The 25360-nt window shown below is 55.7% G+C and overlaps 1 protein-coding gene across 15 annotated transcripts in view; it reads right to left on the bottom strand.

Annotated features, from left to right (window-relative positions):
• Positions 1-25360, bottom strand: part of LOC126051050 (protocadherin gamma-C5-like) — a 147764-nt gene that overhangs the window by 72054 nt on the left and 50350 nt on the right. For 2 of the 15 annotated variants that reach the window (XM_049829736.1, XM_049829735.1), the window contains exon 2: positions 13356-14138. The exons of 7 other annotated variants lie outside the window; for them this stretch is intronic. In XM_049829736.1, coding sequence (XP_049685693.1) covers positions 13356-14138 — 783 coding nt within the window. Of the gene's footprint in view, positions 1-1288; positions 3822-11794; positions 11897-13355; positions 14139-14517; positions 14593-17952; positions 20526-25360 lie in introns of those variants that run through there. 6 more of the 15 variants (XM_049829743.1, XM_049829740.1, XM_049829723.1 and 3 more) reach the window with 5 other exon arrangements.

Genomic DNA, 25360 nt, shown 5'->3' with positions numbered 1-25360 from the left:
ATCTAAGTCCATACCACAAGCTCTTAACACGACTTTCTGTATACGTCGTGCTTGAATGACTGCTACAAGGAGAGCAAGAGAAAAGAGGCTCTGAAATACAAAACGTGATAGTCGGACACACATACCACACATCCCCGGAGAAGCAAGTATATCAGGCTCATGAACCCACGATTCAGGAACTTTCCTTGAAATACTCCCCTTCATACCGCCCATTCTGTGGCCCACCCTAGGAAAATGGAGGGTGACTGCAGCCATACGACACCTTTGCGTTGCTCCCAATTTTTCTTCTGCGCCTATTTTCCCACTAGTCGTCCAGTCCCGACAGTATTTCAGAACGGGATGAGAGCAATGGAGTGCTTTAGTGAAGTCACTGAGCTAATGGCTACATCGTTCAACTGTTGGAAGACCTACAGAGGCAGCTAATACCGAAACAGGAAATTTAACGGACTTGAATGGGTGATTTCCCATTAGGCCACATAAATTAAGGGTCTGCATACTTCATAGGCATTTACACCTAAACAATTAATTCGATAACGTGAAGGAATCGGCTAGGAGGGGGCGATGACGACCAGAAAGAAATGACACGCCTCCCGTTGTTGTGTTATTTCTACCGCGGGGAAAAACGTTTTTGTTACCGTTATACAATATAAAGTGCTCTTAATATTCCGTGCAGCTGATTACGAGTCTTGGCCCGTTAGTTCAAAAGCACAATCTGCACCACCAGTTGCACAGCAATGAGCAGCAGTCGTGCTTGCACGACTTTCCCCTCACCCTTTCTGCATATCAAAAGTGTGTCACACTGGAACGCCACCAGCCACATTAGTTTCCCAAACCCCCAGCCATAGCACAAGGCAGCAATGAAGATCCCCGCTCCCAAGGAGTCCTCCTCAGGGACGGCCCTTGGCTCTCGACTTCGTTGCTTTTGGGCTGCACATCGGAGGTCGCTCTCAATCAGCCTCCATTTCGCCCCACTTTGTTTTTGGGGTTTCTTTTCTTTTGCTTTTACAGCCTTACTCGGTACAGGCCGTGCTTACAGTTTGGACTTGCTGCTCCACTGGAGAGTAACTCAGCAGCAGGCAGCGATGCACATGCCCCCTCTGTTCGGGGGTCCGTCACAAAAAGAAAACAACTAGCACATAGCACAGCCTTAGCCTTGGCCCTTTCATTCGTTCGTGGAAAGAGAGCGCGTCAGCAGGCGCCCAAGCGGCCGAAGGACGAGCAAGAGCCCAGTCCCCTCGGCGTGAGGTTAGGAAAGGCTCAGAGACAAGGACTGCGCGGGCTTACAGACCTGCGGGGCCTCGGCGTCCGCGGGCGGCTCTCCCGCGCCGGCGCTGCTGGTCGGGCTCCGCTTCCCGCAGGGCTCCGCGCCGAGAAGCTCCTCCGCGGCCAGGCTGGGCAGCGGCGGCGGCAGCCAAGCGCCCTCGGCGACGGCGCGGCCCGGCGCCACGCACAGGTTGTAGGAGTAGGGCAAGGTGCCCTCGCAGAAGTCGGCCGGGAAGGCGGCGCCGGCCACGGAGAAGCGCTGCGCGCCCAGGCAGCGCAGGACGGCGGGCGGCCCGGCCCGGCGCACCCGCGCCAGCACGGCCAGCGCCACGCTCAGCAGGAAGAGGGCGGAGAGGAGCGCCAGCGCCAGCACCAGGTAGAACTGCAGCTCCGCCGGCGAGTCGGCGCCCGCCGCCCGCTCGCTCAGCTCCGGCAGCGCCTCCTGCAAGCTCTCGGCCAGCACCACGTGCAGCGTGGCCGTGGCCGACAGCGCCGGCTGCCCGTGGTCCTTCACCACGGCCACCAGCCGCTGCTTCGCCGCGTCCCTCTCCGACACGGCCCGCGCCGTCCGCACCTCGCCGCTGTGCAGCCCCACGCGGAACAGCGCCGGCTCCGGCGCCTGCACCAGCTCGTACGACAGCCACGCGTTGCGCCCCGCGTCCGCGTCCACCGCCACCACCTTGGCCACCAGGTACCCGGCCTCGGCCGACCGCGGCACCACCTCGAACGGGGCCGGGGCCGGGGCCGCGCCCGCCCCCGCGCCCGCCCCCGCGCCCGCCGCCGGCCACAGCACCCGCGGCGCGTTGTCGTTGCGGTCCAGCACGAAGACGCGCACCGTCGCCGTCGAGCTCCGCGCCGGCGCCCCGCCGTCCTGCGCCCGCACCGCCACCGCGAACTCGCGGCACTGCTCGTAGTCGAAGGAGCGCTGCGCGTACACCGCGCCGCTCCGCGCCTCCACCGACACGTACGGCGCCGCGCCCGCGCTGCCGCCCGCCAGCCAGTAGCTGACGCGCCCGTTGGCGCCCGCGTCCGCGTCCCGCGCGCGCACGCGCAGCACCGGCGCGCCCGCCGCGTTGTTCTCCGCCACGTAGGCGCTGTAGGCGGCCTCCTCGAACACCGGCGCGTTGTCGTTCACGTCCGACACCTCCAGCACCAGCGCCGCGCGGCTCGAGAGCGCCGGGCTGCCCCGGTCCCTGGCCACCACCGCCACCCGGTGCTCGGCCGCCTGCTCGCGGTCCAGCGCGCTCGCCGTCACCACCTTGTACGAGCCGCCCGACGACGCCACGATCGACAGCGGCGCCTCGCCCGACAGCTCGCACGACACCTGACCGTTCTCCCCGGAGTCCGGGTCGTTCACGTTCAGGAGAGCCACCACCGTGCCGGCCGGCGCGTCCTCGGGCACCGGGCTCGACACCGACAACATCATGATTTCGGGCGCGTTGTCGTTCTCGTCCATGATGTCTATCTGCACTTTGCAGTGTGCCACCAGACCGCCCCCGTCCCTCGCCTCCAGGGCGAAGCTGTATTTGCTCTTCTCCTCGAAATCGAGGGGCCCCGCCGTCCTGACCTCGCCGCTGTCGCTGTCAACACTGAACAACGCGCGGACGCCGTCCGGCACATTGCCGAAGGAGTAGGAGACACGCCCGTTGGAGCCCGCGTCTGCATCCGTGGCCCACACCCGCAGCACCAGCGAGCCTTCCGGAAGGTTCTCGCGCACTCGTGCCTCGTAGGCGGTTCTATTGAACACGGGAGCGTTGTCGTTGAGGTCCGTCACGTTGACGTGAACCTGGACAGTCCCGGACCTCACGGGGTCCCCGCCATCCACCGCCGTCAGCACCAGCTGAAAGGAACTCTGCTTCTCCCGGTCCAGCGCTCTCTCTAGCACTAATTCCGGCTGCCTGCTTCCATCCGGGCTCTCTTTCACGGCCAGGGTGAAGGACGGGTTGCTGGTGAGCTGGTAAGTCAGCAGCGCGTTGCTGCCGATGTCCACGTCTCGGGCAATCTCCAGCGGAAAACGCGCCCCGGGAAGCGTCCATTCACCGATCTCTATGTCCAAAGCAGCCTTGCTGAAGGCTGGGGCGTTGTCGTTGATGTCCAGGATGGCCACCTCGACGTGGAAAACGTTGAGCGGGTTCTGCACCAGCGCCTCGAAGCTGACGGAGCAGGACGCCGCCTCGCCGCACATCTCCTCCCGGTCCAGCCTCTCGCTCACGTAGAGGTTCCCGCTCTCCCCGCTCACGGTAAAGTATTTCAGCTGCCTTTTCGCAGCGGACGCCACCCGCAGCTGGCGTGCCGGCAGGTCGGCCGGGCTCAGCCCCAGGTCCCGCGCCAGCGGCCCCACCAGCGAGCCTCTGCCCAGCTCCTCGGGGATGGCGTAGCGGACCCGCTCCGGCGCCGCCCGGCAGCACAAGCCCAGCAGCAAAGCGGGCAGCAGCACTCGCCCGCCTGCTCGCCGGCCGCTCTGCCTCTGCCTCTGCCTGCCCGCCATTCTGGGCAGCGCTCGCCGCGCTCCTCCCTCCTGCCGCTGCCCTGCGTCCCTTGCAGCCACGCTCCGCAGCGAGCGCAGGACCCGCCGGAGGCCAGCGATCTCGGCGCCGGCTCGGACGCCGCTGCTCCCCGCGCCGCGCCGCCTCTCGCCTCTGCTGCCCGTGCCGCTGCCGCTCCGGCCGGCGCCGTGCGAGCGAGCAGCCTGCGGGGGCAGGACGCTGCGGCGGCTGCGGCTGCGGCTGGGCTCCGGCTGCGGCTCCAGCGCCGCTCCGCCTCGGCCAACAGCGGCACCCGGAGGCGCCGCGACGCCACCGCAGCCGGCTGATGGCCGCGCTCGCTCACGGCGGCCCGGACTTGTGGCCGGTGTTTAGTGGCTGCACCTAGCTTTGGGGTCTTTCTTTTCCGAGAATCAATAGGCGCGGAAGCGCTTGCTTCATGCCACCCCGAAGGCGTTTAAGCCTGAGAGACGCTGTCGGGTACTTTTAGGTCGACTCCTTGAGTGGCAATGAATGTCTGAAGGAAATGCTTGTTGCAGAGCAATAAATAAAGGAACTCGGCTGCTCTTCCTTAAAAGCAAGATGGAACGATAATAGCATGAAACGGTATTATATCTAGGGAATCCTTCACGAGATTTTTAGCACTCTGTCAGATAACTTCAATTCTGCCGTCTTCACCTGGGACGAATACCGAGATGGAATTACTCTTGTTGGAGTAATCATTAAGTAATCAGAAACAGAATGAAGCAAAAATCATTGCAATCCTCCCACGCCGGGCCTGCAAAGTGTTTCTGTCTCCCCAACAATTCTTCCTTTGGCTCCTGGAATTCTGACATTTGTCCCGTTGTTAATTTTCCTTTTAGGGAGAAGAACAATTACCCTGGGAAATATATCACCCTAAAGGGAATGTGTGTAGCTCCATGCTAAGATACTACTGTGTTTCTGATTCACACTGAAATGCCTTCTGTTCTGACTCCATACTTGAGCGGCTGACAATGGGAAAGTGCAGAACCACATCGAGTCTTTCATAGAATCATAGACCGGTTTGGGTTGGAAGGGGCCTTTAAAGATCATTGAATCCACGCCTCTGCCATGGGCAGGAACATCCTTCACTAGGACAGGTTGCTCAAAGCCCCGTCCAACCTGTTCTGGAACACTTCCAATGATGGCACCTCCGCAACACCTGTGGGCAACCTGTTCCAGTGTCTCACCACCCTTACGTCCAATCAAAATCTAACCTCTTTCAGTTTAAAAACATTGCCCCTTCTCCTGTCACAACAGGCCCTTGTAAAAAGTCTTCCTCCATCTTTCTTTTAAGCCCTCTCTATATATTGGAAAGGTGCCATATGGTCTCCCCAGAGCCTTTTGTTCTCTAGGCTGAAGAACCTCAACTCCTTTAGCCCTTCTTCATCACAGAGATGTTCCAGCCCTTTGAACACTTTTGTGGTCCTTCTCTGGAACTACTCAAACAGGTCCATGTCTTTTTGGGCCACGGACCCCTGAGCTGGATGCAGTATTCCAGGTGGGGTCTCATGGAAGTAGAAGGAAGAAGGAGAATTCCCTCCCTTGACCTTCTGGCCACTCTGCTGCTTATGCAGCCGAAGACAATATTGCCTTTCTGGGCAGCAAGAGTACATGGCCAGTACATGTACCATTTGTCACCCACCACTACCTCCAAGTCCGTCTCCACAAGGCTGCTCTCAATCCCCCAGTCTGTACAGAAACTGGGGGTTGCCCCCACCCAGCTGCAGGACCTTGCACTTGGCCTTGTTGAACTTCATGAGGTTCACATGGGCCCATTCCTCCAGCCTGTCAAGGTCCCTCTGGATGGCATCCCTTCCCTCTAGTGAATCAATTGCACCACTCAGCTCAGTGTCATCTGCAAACTTGCTGTGGCTGCACTCAATCCCACTGTATTATTTGATAGATATTCAGTAGTATTGGTCCCAGTACGGACCCTCGCATTATTGGTTTCCACTAGGACATTGAGCCATTGACTACAACTCTTTGGATGCCACCATCCAGCCAGTTCCTTATCCATCTAACAGGCCAGCTATCAAACCCATATCTCTCCAATTGAGTGGCCAGCATGGTTTTGGGGGACCGTGTGGAGGACAACCTGCGTGCGCTCTCCAACTGGTCCCTTGGCTGTTCATGGAAACCTTGGCTGGGCAGGCCTGCCACTCTGCAGTTTGTGGACTGCAGTAGAGATGGTTCTCCTTTCTTACCCTACAGACAAGCGTGCCTGGGTGAGCACATGCCTGTCTATGAAATGCTTCCTCTTTACAGCCGTAAGCATCAAAGATTTGTGTAGGAACTGCCCCTACGCTCAGACAACTGGAACAGATGTGACCTTCCACATGTGATCAGACACCCTGAGGTTGAGCTGTAGCTCATGACAACAAGCAAGGCAAGACTTAGGAATGTACAGCAGTCGATGGATTGGTGGAATAACATTTCTTGGGCCAAACTTACTGAGCAGAAGCAACTCACATTGCATAGTACTCCATCAGGCGCACCGCTGTGTTAACTATGTCAAGCAAAGAAATGACCATCTGTTCTCCTATAGCCTGACACACAGAGCTCCCCTGTCTTCTCTCCAGCCCTACACAACTTGCAGGTTTGTTTCTGACCTTCACATAATAAGCAAAAACATATCAGGAGAGGATAATGTGCTATGCTCATACCAAGAAGGGAGGTACATTTGTCTCCTCACCACCATTGCGAGAAGGAACAGGATTCTAAAGCACAGGAATGATAAACGGACACACTAAAGGAGGAGTGGTCATCCAGCAGAGAATGGGTCATCAAACTAATGGCTTATGGGGAATCTCCTCCCCTCTTTTATCACACCCACTGTTCCACAGAGATGCTCCCGCCTCCTCCTAAGGTCGTGCCCATATCTGTTCCCCCTGACAATTACAGAACACAAAGATACCCTCACATCTCCTGCCTTTCACACCCACTGTAGCATGAGCAAGAGGCACTAACACATGACACATTGCTAAACGAAGCGATGTTGATAATTCCAAGTAAACCTACATACATATGAGACCAGGTAAACAAAAAACATAAATTAGACAAGGAAGGCAAGGAAGCATTAGAAGACAAAGTGTTCTCAGAGAAACTCACCGGGAAGTCTTCTTGGTCTTCACTGCGGGTACTGAAACTCATCCCCAACAGCACCTGGCAGCCAGTCATATCTCAAGCTGCAAGTGTGGCCCTTAAGTCTAACTCTGGTCTAGATAGTAGGGCCTTCGTTATGAGAAATAGTCAACAGCTCTCAGCAATTCTATTCTACTGTGTGGCCTGCTCATCTCCCACAGCTACAAAGCCGTCAGGCTAAACATCTTCTCACTGGCCTCTTTCTCAAGCTAAGTCTGCTGAGAAATTACAACAGATTCTCTTTTAGCTTCTTCTTCATTTTCCTCACACTGAAAATTCTGTCTTACTTGGCTGAAGTGAGTATTTGCTGGAAAACAACACTCACAGTTTCAAATGCAAAAGAAATATCCAGATGTAGGGAAAAGGAACCACAACCTTCCAGGAAACAGAGGCCTGAAAAAAAGTGTAATTACAACTATGAAGAAACTATGCATTGCAACGTTACTGGAGATACAGATGGGTAAAGGAGGTTTCGCACAGGAATTATAAGCCGTTCTACCCATGCTTGACTGTTCTACAGGCACAGGAATTGCACAAATAGGTTACTGCTGGAGGACGGTCATTGCCTTTCAGGACAGGAAAACCAGGATCATGGCATGAATGGCACAGGCCTTGGCACCAGGCATGAAATCAAACCATTGTTCAGCCAAAGCCACACTGATCCACCAGTTTTCCTGGCTGGGAGCCAGCCTCCCACCCTCCTTGCTCTGCATTCACAGCCTTTAGTGGCACCACGGACAATCAATATCCACTGTTTTGGCCATATGGCGACCACAGGCCAAAGAGCATTTCATTCAGTGACATTGTAGGGAAACAGAAGTGTGCCAACGTCTTTGTCTTGGCAGCTGAACACCTTCAAGGTAGGGATGGAAACTGCTTCCTCAGCCCAACAACTATAAGAGGTCTTTTCATGTTTTGAGGGTTCCCAGCCACAAGGAGCCGCACCTTTAGACCTGGACAACAAGCCAGGCAAGAATGGGAAACCTACACAAGTGAAGGAATCATAGCTTTATATTTCAGGTCATGTCAACTGTAGTAGGTGCACAACAAGGGTATCTAGTTGAGGAAAAGTCCACAGGAGGCTCACACAGGAGCTCACACCAAAGAGCAAGCCACAGTTCCTCAAAGTAAATCCTTTGCACATAAAGAAGGGGAAATGCATGGAACCACAACTGTGGGGCTCATCTAACAACTAGGACAAACTGAACTTTTACACCATCTTTCCATCTTTTCCACATTTCAAAATATACCACAGCAAACTTTTTAACTGGCCTGTATTGGGACTGAACTTTTACACCATCTCTCCATCTTTTCCACATTTCAAATTATACCACAGCAAACTTTTGCACCTGCCCTGTATTGGGACAGGCAGAATTTTTCACTGTGATCAAATATTATGCAACAGGAAAGCTACTTCTGCAGACAGACACCATGGAAATAAAAGTTGCACATGCAACTTCTCCTTATCGAGAACACAGATGCCAACACAGACACACGCAAAGAGATTCCTCTGTTCATCGCACTGATGTCAGATGTAGAAAATTGTGCATTAGATTAGAAAATCCTGTTCTAAATCAAGTTAGTTAACCATTTTCAACTTCAAATAATTTTAGTAATACCTATGGAAATAGCCAAGGTCATTCTGACCCTCTCTGTTCTTTCCAGATTGATGATACATCCCCCCTGGCAGGAAAACAAACCATTGACCCGGCACAGAGCGACTTAGTGGTCAAAGGGAGGAGGCAATACTTCCCTAAATGATGACCAAAGAACACCAGAGATCCTGACGCATGCGGAGAAGGCCTTTGATATGTCGTGGTTATATAATCCTCTGCATCCGCATTAGATATTCTGAATAAGTATGAGGTAGGAATAGTTTAATAAATTATATGCAATAGTTGCTGAATGAAAGAGACACACCTGGTGAATCTGGTGTGCTTGGATTCTGGAAAGTCCAATGAGCACCTAGGGCCCAACAAAAAGCAATGTATCTCCTGGGTGTGTGAGATTTGTCTATTGCACAGCCTGTAACGAATCCGCTTTTAGGACAACAACACTACTTTGAGGAAATGTAAAATGTTCTCAAGGGCATAAGCAACATGCAGCTCTGATACAGACTCAGTTGTCAAAGTACCAGCTCAAAGACACCATCATCCTACTTCAGCACATTGGGCAACTGGGAAGGTACATGATTCTCAAATCTGAACAGAAAGTGTACGTCTGTGCTCAGGAACTGCCATTCCCAGGAAATATCACGCAACAGGAGAGCACACTGATGAACCCACAACTTGGACAGCTGGAGTCCGAGCAAGGCAATATCCAAAAAATGAGACGCCTTCAGAGTTTGTTTCAGAACACCAACAATAAACCCTGGGAATTGACAAAACACATGCCATGTCTCCAACAGGACCTCCTCACACACAGCACCCTCTCGAGACTCTCCTCAAACCCTTCACAGGTTGCATGGTTGTCCTTGACCTTCATCATTTGCAGATAGACTCCACCCAAAGAAATGCTGCACAGACAACTTCTCCTTACCAGGGAGAATATTTGACTTCTCAGCATGTACATGTGAAAAGCAAGAGCATTTCTTCCAGTAGTATTTTAAGGAAACACTTCTATGAAAGTCTTTCTCTTTACAGCTGTAAACTTGAAAGGCACGTACAGGACACTTGAAGAAACTCTAACAGCTGCTATCTTCTGCATAGTTTCAGAAGAGAGGAGTGGAGGGAAGGTGTTTTAAGATTGTTCGTATTTCTCATTTACCTACCCTGACTTTAACTGGCAATACATTAAATTCATTTCCTTGAGTCAAGTCTGGCTTGCCCGTGATGGTAATTGCTCAGTGACCTCCCTGTCCTTACCTCACCCCATGAGCCTTTCATCATATTTTCCCTCCACAGTTCAGTTGAGGACAGACAGCGAATAAGCAGCTTGGTGGGCACCTGACGGCATTCCAAGGCTAACCCACCACATCTTGGCAGCTCTAAAACTTCAAGGGATGGATGGAAACTACTTGCCCACCCTGACAACCTGTCAGTCTTTTCACCTTTTAGTGTTTTAAGGATTACCAGCCAAAGTGAGGCCCAGCTTCAGAACTGGACAAAGAAAGAAGGCATCAATGGGAACCTGACAGGAGTGGAAGAATCGTAGTTTCACATTTCAGATTGTGTCAGCTGTAGTAGGTACACAGAAAAGGGAACCACCTGCTAACAGGTACACGGGAGGCTCACACAGGCTCTCCCACCATAGACCATAGCAGTATTACCACTAATAGTTTCTTTGGACGATAAAAAAGGGGAAAGACTTGGAACCACAACTGTGGGCCTCATCTAACAACTAGGACAAACTTTTAAACCTACCCTTTAGCAATTCCACACTACATCACAGCAAAGTCTTCCAGCTGCCCTGTCTCTGTACAGGCAGAACTTCAACCTGCCAAAACAGCATGCAACAGGAAAGCCACTTCTGCAGACAGATACCATCGCAAGAAATGCGAACATGTCATCTCAGAATCCAAGCATTGCAACATGGACAAATGCAAAGAGAACTTTCTGCTCATCCCATACAATTTGATTAAGCATTAAAAGTTCTAAAGGCCATGAGTGACACAGACCTCAGTTAAAGACAGAGTCCCCAAAGTCTCAGCATAAAGGCAATGTCATCCTTCTTCAACACAGGGGCAACTTGGAAGATCCGTCACACTACCACACTACTGCAAAGTTTACATCTATGCTTCATAACCACCATTCCCAGGAAGCATCATACAACAGGAAAGCACACTGATGAACACAAAGCTTGGACAGCTGGAGTCCAAGCAAGGCAATATCCAAAAAATAAGACGCATTCAGGCTCAGTTTCAGAACACCCACAATAAACCCTGGGAAACGACACACCACCTGCCATGTCTCCACCACTACCTCCTCACACACAGCATCCTCTCAAGACTCTCCTCAAACCCTTCACAGGTTGCATGGTTGTCCTTGACCTTCATCATTTGCAGATAGACTCCACCCAAAGAAATGCTGCACAGACAACTTATCCATACCAGGGAGAATATTTGACATCTCAGCATGTGCATGCGACAAGCAAGAGCATTTCTTCCAGTAGTATTTTAAGGCAACATATTTACTAAAGTCTCCCTCTCTTCACAGCTGTAAACATGAAAGGCACTTAGGGGACAGTCAGCCAAATGGAACACATGTGGTCTTCTACACATTCTCAGACACAAAGGACCACAAACAAGTTGGGACGTTAACACACACAGAAGGGAAGGGATGACAACATACTCTTCTAGATTATGGCATAACTCAGGTGTTTAGTAGGTTACAAAACCAGGGAACGCTCCTCCCAAAGCTCCCTTTAGGGCACTTGCCATAAGTATAGAATTAAGCTGTTAGTTAGAAACATCTCCACAACATGCAAGCACACAGGAGGAACCTCCCAGGGCTCCTATGCAGCTGGAACAACGTGTCTGACTTGGGCCAAACTTACTTGGGAAGCCAAAACTCACATTACATGGTACTACAGATGGGCACCGAACAGGGAAAGGAGCAAACCAGATCTCTTGTGTCCTTCCACAGCCCCTCACAAACACCTCCCAAGACTCTCCTCTCCAAGCTGTCACAACTTGCCTGGTGTTCGTTGACCCTCATAGCTTGCAAGCACTTGTCATCAAAGGGCCAGAACCCAGACCATTTGTCCTCAACATGCACCACTACCACACCACGGACCTCGCCAACATTTCGCTATGTCTCCGTACTGAGAAGGAAGACACATTGCCTGCTCACTAGCCTTCTGGAAAGAAACGTCGGGGTTCTAAAATTAAAAGAGGAGCTGTCCTCCAGGAGAGGCTGGGTCAGTGAGCAGCGATGTGATAAAAGCAGCAAGCCCCGCTGAGAGGAAGCTCCAGCAGGCAACAGCAGCCTCCCGCTTCTCCTGCCTCCCGCAGCAACGGTCACGCTGAGCCGCCATCCCACGCTCACCTCCCGGGAGCACGAGGCGCCAGCGACCCGCGCGTGGCCGAGCGAAGCTTTGCCTTCCCGCTACCTCCACCTCCCGAGGCAGGAGACACAAGACGGGGGGGAAAGGGCGGAGAAGCAGCGGAGGGAAGCGTTATGCCGCGGAGAAGGGCTGGTGGGAGGAACTCACCGGGGCAGCGGCGGGGTCCGCGCGGCGGGCGCCGGCAGGGTCCTCCCCGAGCAGCGGCGCGGGCTCGTCGGGCGGCGGCCGGGCCGGGAGGGTGTCGCAGCAGCTGCCGCCCGACAAGCGGAGCTGGCTCTTGCGCGAGTCGGCGGTGAGCGACACCTCGTGCGAGTAGGAGTGCAGGAAGGCGCGGACGCCGTCGATGCCCACGAAGTGCGAGGCCGGGACGCCGCGCAAGGCGCCGCTGCCCGCCGCCAGCAGCTGCGAGCGGCGCCAGCGCCGCAGGCGCAGCGCCAGCAGCAGCAGCAGGAAGGCGAGGAAGAGGCAGGACACGGCCGCCACGGCCACCACCAGCCACCGCGTCAGGCTGCCGGCCGGCTCGCCCGGCGCCGCCGCCGCCGCGCTGCCCAGCTCCGACAGCAGCTCGGCCACGCTCTCGGCCAGCACCACCGTCAGCGTGGCCGTGGCCGACAGCGCCGGCCGCCCGTGGTCCTTCACCACCACCACCAGGCTCTGCCGCGCCGCGTCGCGGGCCAGCGGGAAGCGCGCCGTCCGCACCTCGCCGCTGTGCAGCCCCACGCGGAACAGCCCCGGCTCCGTCGCCTTGGCCAGCTCGTACGACAGCCACGCGTTCTGCCCCGCGTCCGCGTCCACCGCCACCACCTTGGCCACCAGCGCCCCGGGCTCCGCCGAGCGCGGCGCCAGCTCCACGCCCGCCCAGCCCGCGCCCGGCGCCGGCGCCGGCGGCGGGTACAGCACCTGCGGCGCGTTGTCGTTCTCGTCCACGATCACGAGCCGCACCGACACGTTGCTGCTCAGCGCCGGCGCGCCGCCGTCCTCCGCCCGCACCCACAGCCCCACCTCGCGCACCTCCTCGTAGTCGAAGGAGCGCAGCGCGTACAGCGCGCCCGTCTCCGCCTGCACCGACACGTAGGACGAGAGCGGCGCGCCCCGCACCCGCCCCTCCGACAGCCGGTACCGCACGCGCGCGTTCTGCCCCCAGTCCGCGTCCGCCGCCCGCACCGTCAGCACCAGCGCGCCCGCCGCGTTGTTCTCGGGCAGCCGGGCGCTGTAGCGCGCCTCCGCGAACACCGGCGCGTTGTCGTTCACGTCCAGCACCCGCAGCGCCAGCACCGCGCTGCTCCACAGCGCCGGCGACCCGCCGTCCGCCGCCCGCACCGTCACGTTGTACTCCGCCACCTCCTCCCGGTCCAGATCCCTCGCCGTCACCACGCTGTAGTAGCTGCCCTGCGAGCTCCGCAGCCGGAACGGGACGGCCGGGTCCAGCGAGCACCGCACCTCGCCGTTCGCCCCCGAGTCCCGGTCCTGCACGTGCAGCAGGGCCACCACCGTCCCCGGCGGCGCGTCCTCCGAGATCGCGCTCAGCGCCGACCGCACCGAAATCTGGGGCGCGTTGTCGTTGACGTCTGTCACCGTGATCGCGACTTTGGCCGTGTCGGAAAGGCCCCCGCCGTCTTCTGCCTGCACCTCCAGTTCGTGCGAGTTGCCTTCCTCGAAGTCCAGGCTCCGCAGCAGTGTGATGGCTCCCTTCTCGGCGTCTAGCTGGAAAATCTCTGATGCCAGGTCCTTCGTTTTCCTCAACGAATACATCACGTGCCCGTAGACACCCTCGTCGGGGTCGGTGGCCGTGACGGTGACGAGGGTGGAGCCCACGGGCACGTCCTCCGGCACACGCAGCGTGTACTCCGCCTGGCTGAACACGGGCGCGTTGTCGTTCGCGTCCAGCACCGCCACGCGGATCCGCGCCGTGCCCGTCCGCGCCGGCTCTCCGCCGTCGCTCGCCCTCAGCACCAGCTCGTGAAACGCCGCCTCCTCCCGGTCCAGCGCCTTCGCCAGCACCAGCTCGGGACGCTGCTCCCCGCCGGGACCCGCCTGCACGGCCAGCGAGAAGTGCTCGTCGCCGCTCAGCTCGTAGCTCTGCAGCGAATTCCGTCCCGAGTCCGGGTCGTAGGCCTCGGCCAGGGGAAACCGCGACCCAGGGGCTGTCGTCTCACTCATTCTCACCTCCCTTTTTATCTCTTGGAAGCTGGGCGCGTTATCGTTAATGTCCGTGATTTCCACCTCGATTTCGTAAAACTTCATTTCCCCCTCCACTATCACCTCACAGCGGAGCACGCATTTCTCCACCAGCCGGCACAGCTGCTCTCTGTCTATCCGCTCCGCCGTCACCAAATGTCCCGTCCTCCCGTGCAGAGCGAAATATTGCGTCCTCCCCTCGGAGACAACGCGGACGCCGCGTTCGCGCAGCGCCGGCAGCTCCAGCCCCAGGTCTTTGGCCACGTCGCCCACGAACGAGCCCTTCGGCATCTCCTCGGGAACCGAGTAGCGCAGCTGCCCCCACGCCGCCTCCCACGCCGCCACCAGGACGCACCACAGCAGGGCTCGCTCCCGCCGGCCCCAGCGCCTCCCCGCCGCGCACATCTCCGCCGCGGCCACGCACCGCCGCCGCACGCTCTTCCCAGGCGCTTCCCGCTCGGGCTCCGCTTCCCTCTCAGGCTCCGGCCCCGGCTCGCCGCTCCCGGCCGCTGCCGCCGGCCCCTCCTCCTCGCTGCAGCACGGCTCCGCACCGCGGGGACGCTCGCAGACCGCCCGGCCGCCGAGCCAGTCAGCGAGCGAGCGAGCGAGCGAGCCGGGCCGCAGCGGGCGGGGCTGCCGGCAGCGCTCCGGCCTTCCTCTCGCTCCTCCTCGGTCAACAGCGGCGCCCGCAGCCTCCTCCCGGCACTGCAGGCACCCAGCGCTGCCGAGCGCTGCCCGCCCTGCCTTTCCCGCGGGCAGCGGGCGGGGACGGCACCGTCGCCACGGGGACAGCGGGGCCCGTCCAGCGGTCATCTCCTGCGCTGCCTTTTAACCAGACCATCTCTCCTTCCACCCGCGAGGCGATCACGACCAGGAGGAAGGCAGCGGCCTCCCGTCGCCGTGCTGTTCCGACCGCACGGGAAAAATCACTTGCTAACGCCGAGACATGCCAAGTAAAATAACGTCTCTTCGTCTCACATGCACGTGATTACGAGCCTCATACCATTAGCCCGAAGGCACAATCACCAACCGCAATATGCGTAGCGGTCATGCCTGAATGACTGGTACAGGGAGAGCAAGAGGAAACAGGCTCTGAAACACAACCCGGGATATTCAGACACACCCCCCGCCCCCCGCCGTGAACCAGAGTTAGGAACCCCAGCGGCAGGAACTTTGCATTAAATACCTCCGTTCCTAAGGAACACGCTTGGAATTAACTACGCCACGACCATTGACTGAGATTAGGCATTTAAAGGCTAAGGCGTGGGTGAAGCACGCACATGGAGCCATTTGGAAAGAAAGAGGACTTATAGGCTCGCAAGGAACCCCAATTCAGTATGAAGAAGAAATAGCGAAACTTTTACAGGCATTTCTTCTACCCAAGGAAGTTCCAATAACACATTGTAAAGCCCATCACAGTGGGAACAGTGAAATGATAAAGGGAAATCGAAAAGCACACCAAGTGGCAAAAGAAGCAGCTCTCAAAGAGTCTACAGTTGAAGGAGGCTTAATTCCAGCATCTCGTTTAGAACCATCACCTCCAAAATATACTGAGAGAGAAGATTAATTGCCAGAACAATTAGATTGTTCTAAGAATGATCAGGGATGGCGGGTGACACCTTTAAAGCAACTGCTACTTTCTGACAGGACGATGGAAAGCCTACTTAAAAGAGTGCATCGCGAAACACATTCAAGAGCAAATGCATTGGTATTGACTGCCAAAAAGATAGCTTGAAGGGCCAAAAATGCAAAATCTGACAGACATAATAGTTAAGAGACGTGCTATTTGTTGTGCTAATCACCCAAAAAATTACCAAGAGGGTTACAGGAGAAGTTGTGAAACAAGGAATAACTCCTGGCGAATACTGGCAAATAGATGTTATGTCACTACCACGGTGTAATTCATACAGATATTTCTTGATGATAGTAGATAACTTTTTTGATTGGCCAAAGACGTGCAAAGAAGGCTAGAGAAATAATTAAGGCCTTATCAAAAGAAATTATCCCTAGGTTTGATATTCCAGAAGGTCTTTCTTCTGACAATGGAGCTTTTTGTTTATGTCAGAAAAAGGTAAGGAATTGTGGTCTGCTAAATGAACCTTGAAGAACCACCTGTAATTGCCAAGACAGAGTAAGAAGTAGGTAAGAGGCAATTCCTACAGGGGGAGATCGCAACCACCGACTCGTTCACCAGCTACTCAAATGAGACCACCTACTCAAAAGAAGACCATGAAGGAAGAATACCGAGTCTGCGCACTAATTTACATGACAGGCGAAGAAGAAAGAACCAATCCTTAAGGGAAATAATAGTCAATATGTATTACGTAATTAGATAAACGTGGGGAGTTTTGATACAAAGGTGTGCTGTCTTGAGACAGGCACCCGTTCATGCGCATCCACGAAATTACTTTAAAAATACCTCGACTCTGTCTGGTATTGGATTGCGGGCCGGGTAAACGAACCCCGTTTGTGGGACAACAATAAGGAACACGCTGGAAACTAACTACATCACCACCATTGGCTGAGATTAGACATTCAAAGGCCCAAGAAGGTGGGGTCAATCAACTGAGAATCTAAGTCCATACCACAAGCTCTTAACACGACTTTCTGTATACGTCGTGCTTGAATGACTGCTACAAGGAGAGCAAGAGAAAAGAGGCTCTGAAATACAAAACGTGATAGTCGGACACACATCCCACACACCCCCGGAGAAGCAAGTATATCAGGCTCATGAACCCACGATTCAGGAACTTTCCTTGAAATACTCCCCTTCATACCGCCCATTCTGTGGCCCACCCTAGGAAAATGGAGGGTGACTGCAGCCATACGACACCTTTGCGTTGCTCCCAATTTTTCTTCTGCGCCTATTTTCCCACTAGTCGTCCAGTCCCGACAGTATTTCAGAACGGGATGAGAGCAATGGAGTGCTTTAGTGAAGTCACTGAGCTAATGGCTACATCGTTCAACTGTTGGAAGACCTACAGAGGCAGCTAATACCGAAACAGGAAATTTAACGGACTTGAATGGGTGATTTCCCATTAGGACACATAAATTAAGGGTCTGCATACTTCATAGGCATTTACACCTAAACAATTAATTCGATAACGTGAAGGAATCGGCTAGGAGGGGGCGATGACGACCAGAAAGAAATGACACGCCTCCCGTTGTTGTGTTATTTCTACCGCGGGGAAAAACGTTTTTGTTACCGTTATACAATATAAAGTGCTCTTAATATTCCGTGCAGCTGATTACGAGTCTTGGCCCGTTAGTTCAAAAGCACAATCTGCACCACCAGTTGCACAGCAATGAGCAGCAGTCGTGCTTGCACGACTTTCCCCTCACCCTTTCTGCATATCAAAAGTGTGTCACACTGGAACGCCACCAGCCACATTAGTTTCCCAAACCCCCAGCCATAGCACAAGGCAGCAATGAAGATCCCCGCTCCCAAGGAGTCCTCCTCAGGGACGGCCCTTGGCTCTCGACTTCGTTGCTTTTGGGCTGCACATCGGAGGTCGCTCTCAATCAGCCTCCATTTCGCCCCACTTTGTTTTTGGGGTTTCTTTTCTTTTGCTTTTACAGCCTTACTCGGTACAGGCCGTGCTTACAGTTTGGACTTGCTGCTCCACTGGAGAGTAACTCAGCAGCAGGCAGCGATGCACATGCCCCCTCTGTTCGGGGGTCCGTCACAAAAAGAAAACAACTAGCACATAGCACAGCCTTAGCCTTGGCCCTTTCATTCGTTCGTGGAAAGAGAGCGCGTCAGCAGGCGCCCAAGCGGCCGAAGGACGAGCAAGAGCCCAGTCCCCTCGGCGTGAGGTTAGGAAAGGCTCAGAGACAAGGACTGCGCGGGCTTACAGACCTGCGGGGCCTCGGCGTCCGCGGGCGGCTCTCCCGCGCCGGCGCTGCTGGTCGGGCTCCGCTTCCCGCAGGGCTCCGCGCCGAGAAGCTCCTCCGCGGCCAGGCTGGGCAGCGGCGGCGGCAGCCAAGCGCCCTCGGCGACGGCGCGGCCCGGCGCCACGCACAGGTTGTAGGAGTAGGGCAAGGTGCCCTCGCAGAAGTCGGCCGGGAAGGCGGCGCCGGCCACGGAGAAGCGCTGCGCGCCCAGGCAGCGCAGGACGGCGGGCGGCCCGGCCCGGCGCACCCGCGCCAGCACGGCCAGCGCCACGCTCAGCAGGAAGAGGGCGGAGAGGAGCGCCAGCGCCAGCACCAGGTAGAACTGCAGCTCCGCCGGCGAGTCGGCGCCCGCCGCCCGCTCGCTCAGCTCCGGCAGCGCCTCCTGCAAGCTCTCGGCCAGCACCACGTGCAGCGTGGCCGTGGCCGACAGCGCCGGCTGCCCGTGGTCCTTCACCACGGCCACCAGCCGCTGCTTCGCCGCGTCCCTCTCCGACACGGCCCGCGCCGTCCGCACCTCGCCGCTGTGCAGCCCCACGCGGAACAGCGCCGGCTCCGGCGCCTGCACCAGCTCGTACGACAGCCACGCGTTGCGCCCCGCGTCCGCGTCCACCGCCACCACCTTGGCCACCAGGTACCCGGCCTCGGCCGACCGCGGCACCACCTCGAACGGGGCCGGGGCCGGGGCCGCGCCCGCCCCCGCGCCCGCCCCCGCGCCCGCCGCCGGCCACAGCACCCGCGGCGCGTTGTCGTTGCGGTCCAGCACGAAGACGCGCACCGTCGCCGTCGAGCTCCGCGCCGGCGCCCCGCCGTCCTGCGCCCGCACCGCCACCGCGAACTCGCGGCACTGCTCGTAGTCGAAGGAGCGCTGCGCGTACACCGCGCCGCTCCGCGCCTCCACCGACACGTACGGCGCCGCGCCCGCGCTGCCGCCCGCCAGCCAGTAGCTGACGCGCCCGTTGGCGCCCGCGTCCGCGTCCCGCGCGCGCACGCGCAGCACCGGCGCGCCCGCCGCGTTGTTCTCCGCCACGTAGGCGCTGTAGGCGGCCTCCTCGAACACCGGCGCGTTGTCGTTCACGTCCGACACCTCCAGCACCAGCGCCGCGCGGCTCGAGAGCGCCGGGCTGCCCCGGTCCCTGGCCACCACCGCCACCCGGTGCTCGGCCGCCTGCTCGCGGTCCAGCGCGCTCGCCGTCACCACCTTGTACGAGCCGCCCGACGACGCCACGATCGACAGCGGCGCCTCGCCCGACAGCTCGCACGACACCTGACCGTTCTCCCCGGAGTCCCGGTCCCGCACTTTCACCAGGGCCACCACCGTGCCGGCCGGCGCGTCCTCGGGCACCGGGCTCGACACCGACGTCAGTGTCACCTCGGGCGCGTTGTCGTTCACGTCCAGCACCTCCACCTCCACCTTGCAGTGTGCCACCAGACCGCCCCCGTCCCTTGCCTCCACCAGCAGTGTGTAGACTCGCGTGTCCTCGAAGTCCAGCGCCTCTTGCAGCGTGATCGTCCCGCTCTCAGCGTCCACCACGAACTTCTGAAGCACCTTGGCCGGCGTTTTCCCGAAGCCGTAGGTGATGCGGGCGTTGGTGCCGGCGTCGGCGTCGGAGGCAGAGACGTTCAGCACCATCGAGCCCGGCGGCGCGTCCTCCCGCAGGCTGGCGCGGTAGCGGTCCTGCGCGAACACGGGTGGGTTGTCGTTGGCGTCGGTGACGTTGATGCAGAGCTGGGCGGTGCCGCTGCGGGGCGGCTCGCCGCCGTCCAGCGCCGTCAGCACCAGCCGCAGGCTCTGCTGGCTCTCCCGGTCCAGCGCGCGCCGCAGCACCAGCTCCGCGAACTTGCTGCCGTCCTGGCTCTCCTTCACCTCCACCGCGAAGTACCCGTTGGCCTCCAGCTCGTAGCCCTGCAGCGAGTTGCTGCCCACGTCTGCGTCCTCGGCCGTGCCCAAGGCAAAGCGGGCGCCGGGAGAAGTCAACTCGTTGATCTCCAGCTGGAAACTATCTTGCAGGAAGTGCGGGGCATGGTCGTTGATGTCCTGGATGGCCACCTCGACGTGGAAAACGTTGAGCGGGTTCTGCACCAGCGCCTCGAAGCTGACGGAGCAGGACGCCGCCTCGCCGCACATCTCCTCCCGGTCCAGCCTCTCGCTCACGTAGAGGTTCCCGCTCTCCCCGCTCACGCCGAAGTACTGCTTCTCGGCGCTGAGCCGCAGCTGGCGTGCCGGCAGGTCGGCCGGGCTCAGCCCCAGGTCCCGCGCCAGCGGCCCCACCAGCGAGCCTCTGCCCAGCTCCTCGGGGATGGCGTAGCGGACCCGCTCCGGCGCCGCCCGGCAGCACAAGCCCAGCAGCAAAGCGGGCAGCAGCACTCGCCCGCCTGCTCGCCGGCCGCTCTGCCTCTGCCTCTGCCTGCCCGCCATTCTGGGCAGCGCTCGCCGCGCTCCTCCCTCCTGCCGCTGCCCTGCGTCCCTTGCAGCCACGCTCCGCAGCGAGCGCAGGGCCCGCCGGAGGCCAGCGATCTCGGCGCCGGCTCGGACGCCGCTGCTCCCCGCGCCGCGCCGCCTCTCGCCTCTGCTGCCCGTGCCGCTGCCGCTCCGGCCGGCGCCGTGCGAGCGAGCAGCCTGCGGGGGCAGGACGCTGCGGCGGCTGCGGCTGCGGCTGGGCTCCGGCTGCGGCTCCAGCGCCGCTCCGCCTCGGCCAACAGCGGCACCCGGAGGCGCCGCGACGCCACCGCAGCCGGCTGATGGCCGCGCTCGCTCACGGCGGCCCGGGCTTTCGATCTGTACGCGTCAAGCTTGGCGGTCTCTCTTTTAATACAAAAGGGCACTCAGAGGCACGGACGTCATGCTTAGCAGCAACGCTAGCCATTATAATACAACCGTCGTCTCCTACTCAAGACGGATTTTGAGGCCGCAGTAGACTTTTAAAGTAGTGATACACTCTGTCATGTACCTTTACGTCTTCTGGCGTGAGTCGGTATGAAAACTAAGAGGGAAATGTCTGCGACAGAGCAATAAAGAAGTTTTGTCATGCATGTTTTCAGCTTTTCCTGATGTTTCATCTCCCTGCACACGTGTTTCTCTGAAGCCCACGCGAAAAGGGTGAATTTCATTTTATTCTGAAATGCTCAGGATTGATTCTGTTTAGAACAGCAGTTAACACTGACGGAGAGATGTGAAGCCTAAAGGTAGTGGACCTGAACTCAGACCGATGTCACTGTACATGCCTGGCAGAGAAGAACATCGCGCAGAACCGTGTAGGCTCTTTGCCCTGTGCACATCCTGACGCTGACTCCTCTTCCATCCAGAAAAACCTTCAGTGCTCTTGCTGGAAATGCCAAAGTCTGAGGCCTGCCATAAGGCTCGATTTTGCATTTTTCTCTCTCTGTGATTTTGGGAGCTTCTAGGCAAAAGTCCCACCATCTGGCCAGCCCATGCAAGGACTGCCTGATCAGCTGAAAGCTTGTCAACGATTTCTGGTGATTAATATACAAAACCAAAACCTCCACCTGACCTCATTGGGGCAGGTACTTCAGTGCTGTGATTTGCAGTTGCTTTGCCACAAGTCGCTGAGGCCTCAAGGTGAAAGCTAGGCAAGTTGCAGTGATTTAGAAGGGTTTGCTAGGCCTCTCTTGCCTTTACTGCGTGGCATGCCTTTACTAGGCACCACGTGTTCCTTTAATGAGAAGAACAAAACTCAGCAGCACTTAATTAAACCAAAGAAGCCAAAAGAAGTTCCTCTCACTAAGCAAGATGGGGCAGGTGATTTCCTACTGTGACACATGCAGGCCTGTGCAGGCTAGGAAATCACACAGAGGGACACGTAGCCTTGTAGTCCTCAGAGACATAAGAACAAGCCACAGGTAGGTGGGATTGGCCAGCAGTACTCTACACCAGTCTGCAGCACCTTGCTGAGTAGCCAGCTTGCCAGAGGGGGATCAGAGGTGACTGCTGCTGTGCAATAATGCTCATTGATCGTCATTAGTGCTCATTATCCACTTGGAGTAAGTGATGGGTAGGGGGCTGTGCAAGTGTTCTCCACGAGTTCCTTCTTGCAAAGCAGCAGCTCAAATCTCTCAGTCATTTCTGATGATTAATAAACAAACCCAAACACTCTGACTTGCTCCACCGAGATAAGTATTTGACTACTGGAATGTACAGAGGCTTGGCCACAACTCTGCCTTGAAAATTAATGTTGCAGAGCGCCTGGAAGTGACTGAGGTCTGCACCCACAAGCAAAGCCCTGAATTCTTACTTTGGACTACATAGCAGGGGATGTCGCTTTTGGAAATCTGTCAGTCCTTGTGACTTTTTCCTCACACAAAAAATCTTGTCTTCACGTGGTTCTCCAGGGAAGTCAGTGTTTGCTGCAAAACAACACTCAGGTCCAACTGCAAAAGAACAATCCACTAGTGGAAAACATGAAGCATGACCTTCTGGGAAACAAAGCCTGAAGGCAGATCAAAGGATGGGAAAATGTAATTACCACTTTGATGAAACTCTCCATCAAAACGTTACAGGGAGAAATACATGGATAGAGGAGGTTTCACACAGGAATTACAAGTTGTTCTACCCCTACGTCATTGTTCTCATTTCTCTCCAACTCCACGCAACTTGCAGGTTAGCTTCTGACCCTCATAACTGGCACACACATGTCATGAGAGGTTAATGCATCATGATCATACCAAGAAAGGACATACATCTGTCTGCTCACCAGCATTCTCAGAAGAAACATAAGTATTCAAAAGCACACAAGAGTTAACATGGTCAAAGTAAAAGACGAGCCATCATCCAACAGAGACTGGGTCATCAAACTCTTTGCTTAGGAGAAATCTCTTCTCCTCTTTTATCACACACACTGTTCCACAGAGATGCGACTTCTTCAAAGGTCCCGTTTACATCTATTCAACCATAACAAACCCAGAACACAAATGTACCCTCCCTTCCATCTCCTGCCTTCCACACTAGCTGTAACACAAGCAAGAGGCACTATCACACAACGCATTGCTAAAAGAAGATATGCCACTACTTATAACTAAACCTACATACATAGAACACCATGGGGCAGGGAGGGGGCAAGAAAAGGAAAAAAAAAATCAGGCAAGCGATGCAGGCAAGCATTAAAAGTACTGTCAGAGAAACTCACCAGGAAGATGTCTCAGTCTTCACTGTGGGCATGGAAATTCATCCCCCAGAGCACCTGGGAGCTGTTGCATTCTTAAGCTGCACGTGCAACCCTAAAGTCTTACCCTGAACTGCAGAGTAGGGGGGGTCCTTTTATGAAAAACTCATCACCTCTCATCATTTTTTCTACTCTGTGGCCTCTTTGTCTCCCACAAATCTGAAGCCGTAAGTGGAAATGCCTAATCAGAGGCCACTTTCTCAAACTAAGTCTTCTGAGAAAGTATTACAGATTCTCTTTTAGCTTCTGCTTTCTTTTTCTCATACATAAAATTCTATCTTCCAGTGGCTGACGGCTTGCCAGGGGAAGTAAGGATTTGCTGCAGAACAACACTCTGAGTCTCCAAAGATAAAGAACTATCCAGAAATGGGGCAAAATGAACCCTGACCTTCCAGGAAACAAAGGCATGAAAGACAGTGTAATTACAACTATGAGGAAACTCTACATTGCAGATGTTACAGGGAGATACAGATGGATAAAGGGGGTTTCACACAGGATCTAACCATGCATCATGATTATTCAGGGAAAGTTATTGTACAAACGCTTTATTGCTGGAGGACTGTCATTGCCTTTCAGGATGATGGAACCAGGATCACCGCATGAATGGCAGGGGCCTTGGCACCAGGCATGAAATGAAACCATTGCTCAGCCAAAGCCACATTGACCTACCAATTTTCCTGCTTGGGTGCCAGCCTGCTGGCTTTGTGTTCGCAACCTCTATTTGCACCATGGGCAACATCCAGGGTTTGGCCATGTATCAGCCACAGGCAAAAGAGCGTTTCACTAGGCAACACTGTACAGAAACAGAAGTCTATCCAAGTCTTTGTCTTGGCAGCTCTAAACCTTCAAGGTATGGATGGAAACTTCAAGGTATGGATGGACAAAATCCTGTATTTATGAATAGCAACTACAGCCCTCCAGGAAAATGCTTTTCTGCCCTCAGCTGTACATCAACATCTCCATCCTCACCTCGATAGGCAAGGACGGGGCTACCTCCAAGGATGGAATAAACAGTGAGAAATAGCTGCAGCAAGAACACAGAGAGCTCATGCCTGGAGAAAATTAATCCATCCCACTAATCCTGCCATTTCTGTAGCAGCCTTCCTCCAAAAGGTGGGAGGGCAGACAGGGAGACTCCTTTCTTTCTTTCTTTACGCAGAACAAACTTTCATGTCTCTATTCATGGAACTGCACACTCATTTCCTTTTGGACTTCCATTATAAAACCAGCAATAACCAACAGCTCTGTGTCCAATGCTATCAATCGGGTCCAAGTGCATCCCAATGGGAAAAAGCATTGAGAAAGGAAAACAAGCTCTGCAACACAAAGCTGACAATGTTGCAGAGTCTGTTAGGCAGAGTCAGGAGATTTCACTAGAGATCAAAAAGTTTCAGGGACTCTCATTTTAGTTTCTACCATTTTACTCAACGCAAATGGAGTCAACTTGCTGCTCTGAATGGACGGTGGTTACGCTGTTGCTTCTCTTGTTCCTTCATGGAGACACAGATCAGTACTTCCCTTCTACGTCACCCAGGGAAACCCAGGGGAAAGAGGACAGAGGTTCAGAAAGGCTCAAGGAAAACAGTGAGAGAGCGTGGGCTTATAGACATGTGGCCCCTCAGTGTCCGTGGGCAGCTCTTCTGTGCTGGTGCTGGTGCTGGTGCTCAGGCTCTACTTCCTACAGGTGTCCCCACCAAAAAAGTCCTCTGCCAGCAGGAGGACCATCGTCATTCTACAGGCACAGTTATTGTCCTGTCCTGACTACAGCTGGGATAGAGTTAATTTTTGTTCTAGTAGCGGATAACAGTGTTATGGTTTGGATTCAGTATGAGAAGAATGTTGAGAACACACTGATGTTTTCATTGGTTGCTAAGTAGTGTTTAGACCAAGCCGAGGATTTTTCAGCTTCTCATGCCCAGCCAGCATGAAGGCTGGCAGGGCACAAGAAGTTGGGAGGGAACACAGCCAGGACAGCTGACCCAAACTGGCCAAAGGGGTATTCCCTACCTTTTGATGTCATGCCTAGTATATAACGTGGGGGGAGTGGGTCTGGGGAGGGGATCGCTGCTTGGCAACTAACTGGGCATGGGACGGTGGGTGGTGAGCAATTGCACTGTGCATCACTTGGTTTGTAGAGTCCAATTCTTTTATTAGCATTGCCATTTTATTATTGTTACTGTTATCATTATTAGTTTG

Source organism: Accipiter gentilis, chromosome 26, assembly GCF_929443795.1.
Source record: "Accipiter gentilis chromosome 26, bAccGen1.1, whole genome shotgun sequence".
Classification (NCBI taxonomy): Eukaryota; Metazoa; Chordata; class Aves; order Accipitriformes; family Accipitridae; genus Astur; species Astur gentilis.
The sequence above is the reverse complement of the archived record's forward strand: the minus strand, read 5'-3'. Positions and strand labels throughout refer to the sequence as shown.